At 69.9% G+C, this 1,015-nt stretch overlaps 1 protein-coding gene across 1 annotated transcript in view; it reads right to left on the bottom strand.

Moving 5' to 3' along the window:
- SLC4A2 (solute carrier family 4 (anion exchanger), member 2) overlaps positions 1-1,015 on the bottom strand; it is a 21,997-nt gene that overhangs the window by 3,683 nt on the left and 17,299 nt on the right. The window contains exons 11-13 of the mRNA XM_014957993.1: positions 821-969; positions 413-607; positions 29-264 (exon numbers count right to left, since the gene is read on the bottom strand). Coding sequence (XP_014813479.1) covers positions 29-264; positions 413-607; positions 821-969 — 580 coding nt within the window. The remainder of the gene's footprint in view (positions 1-28; positions 265-412; positions 608-820; positions 970-1,015) is intronic.

Raw genomic sequence — 1,015 nt, forward strand, 5'->3', positions numbered from 1 at the left:
CAGCTCTGCCCCCCCAAGCTGGGCTCACCCCGGGGCCGTCCCGCCTGCCCCACGCACCCGTCCGGGGAAGAAGCGGCTGTTCTTGAACTTGCGGAGGAAGAAGGCGATGAAGAAGGTGCCGGCCATGAGCACCAGCGAGAGCAGCGCCGTGTTGGGCTGCCCCCGCACCTCGGCCGGGACCCCGCTGCCGTTGCCCCACGGCGCCGCCTCCGCCCCGCTGCCGTTGGCCCGCAGGCAGCCGTGCAGGGGGTGCTCCTGGAAGATCTGCGGCACCGCGGCCGTCAGGACGGGGCTGGGGGCACCCGGCCCCACAGACACCGGCCACGGCCCCACGGACACCGGCCACGGCCCCACGGACACCGGCCACGGCCCCTGGATGCTGGCCCCACGGACACCAGCCCTGCCGCCTCACCTTGGCTAGCTTGGAGAAGGTCTCGTAGATGAAGATGAGGGAGATGAGGAAGGCGAAGATCTCCTGGGTGAAGCGGGAGACGAAGCGCACCAGGAAGCTGCCCTCGAAGGCCACCATGACCAGCACGATGAGGATGAGCCAGAAGCCGATCCAGACGCGTCCCACCAGGTACTCCAGCTCGTTGGAGGTGCAGAACTGCCCCCGGGACAGACAGATGGACAGAGGGGGGTCAGCAGGAGGGACAGACGGACAGAGAAGGGTCAGCAGGAGGGATGGAGGGGGCAGCAGGAGGGACAGATGCAGAGCCCCGGGCAGGGGTCTCCCCAGCAGGACGGTGGGGCTGGGGGAAGGTGGTCCCTGCCCCACAGTGCCCAGGAGCGTGCCCCCCCCGTGCCCCCCGACACCCACCGAGAAGAAGGCCTCCTCGAAGACGAGGAGGGGCCCCGAGAAGCCGATGACGAGCAGGGGCTGTGCCCCCAGCAGGCAGAAGAGGACGCCCTGCAGGGAGGTGGCGATGATCAGCTCCGACACCCCGATCAGGTTCTCCGTCTTCTCCCCTGGGGGGCAGGACAGGCTCAGGACCCCCCCGCCGCGACCCACACC

Source organism: Calidris pugnax, unplaced genomic scaffold, assembly GCF_001431845.1.
Source record: "Calidris pugnax isolate Ruff unplaced genomic scaffold, ASM143184v1 scaffold388, whole genome shotgun sequence".
NCBI lineage: Eukaryota > Metazoa > Chordata > Aves > Charadriiformes > Scolopacidae > Calidris > Calidris pugnax.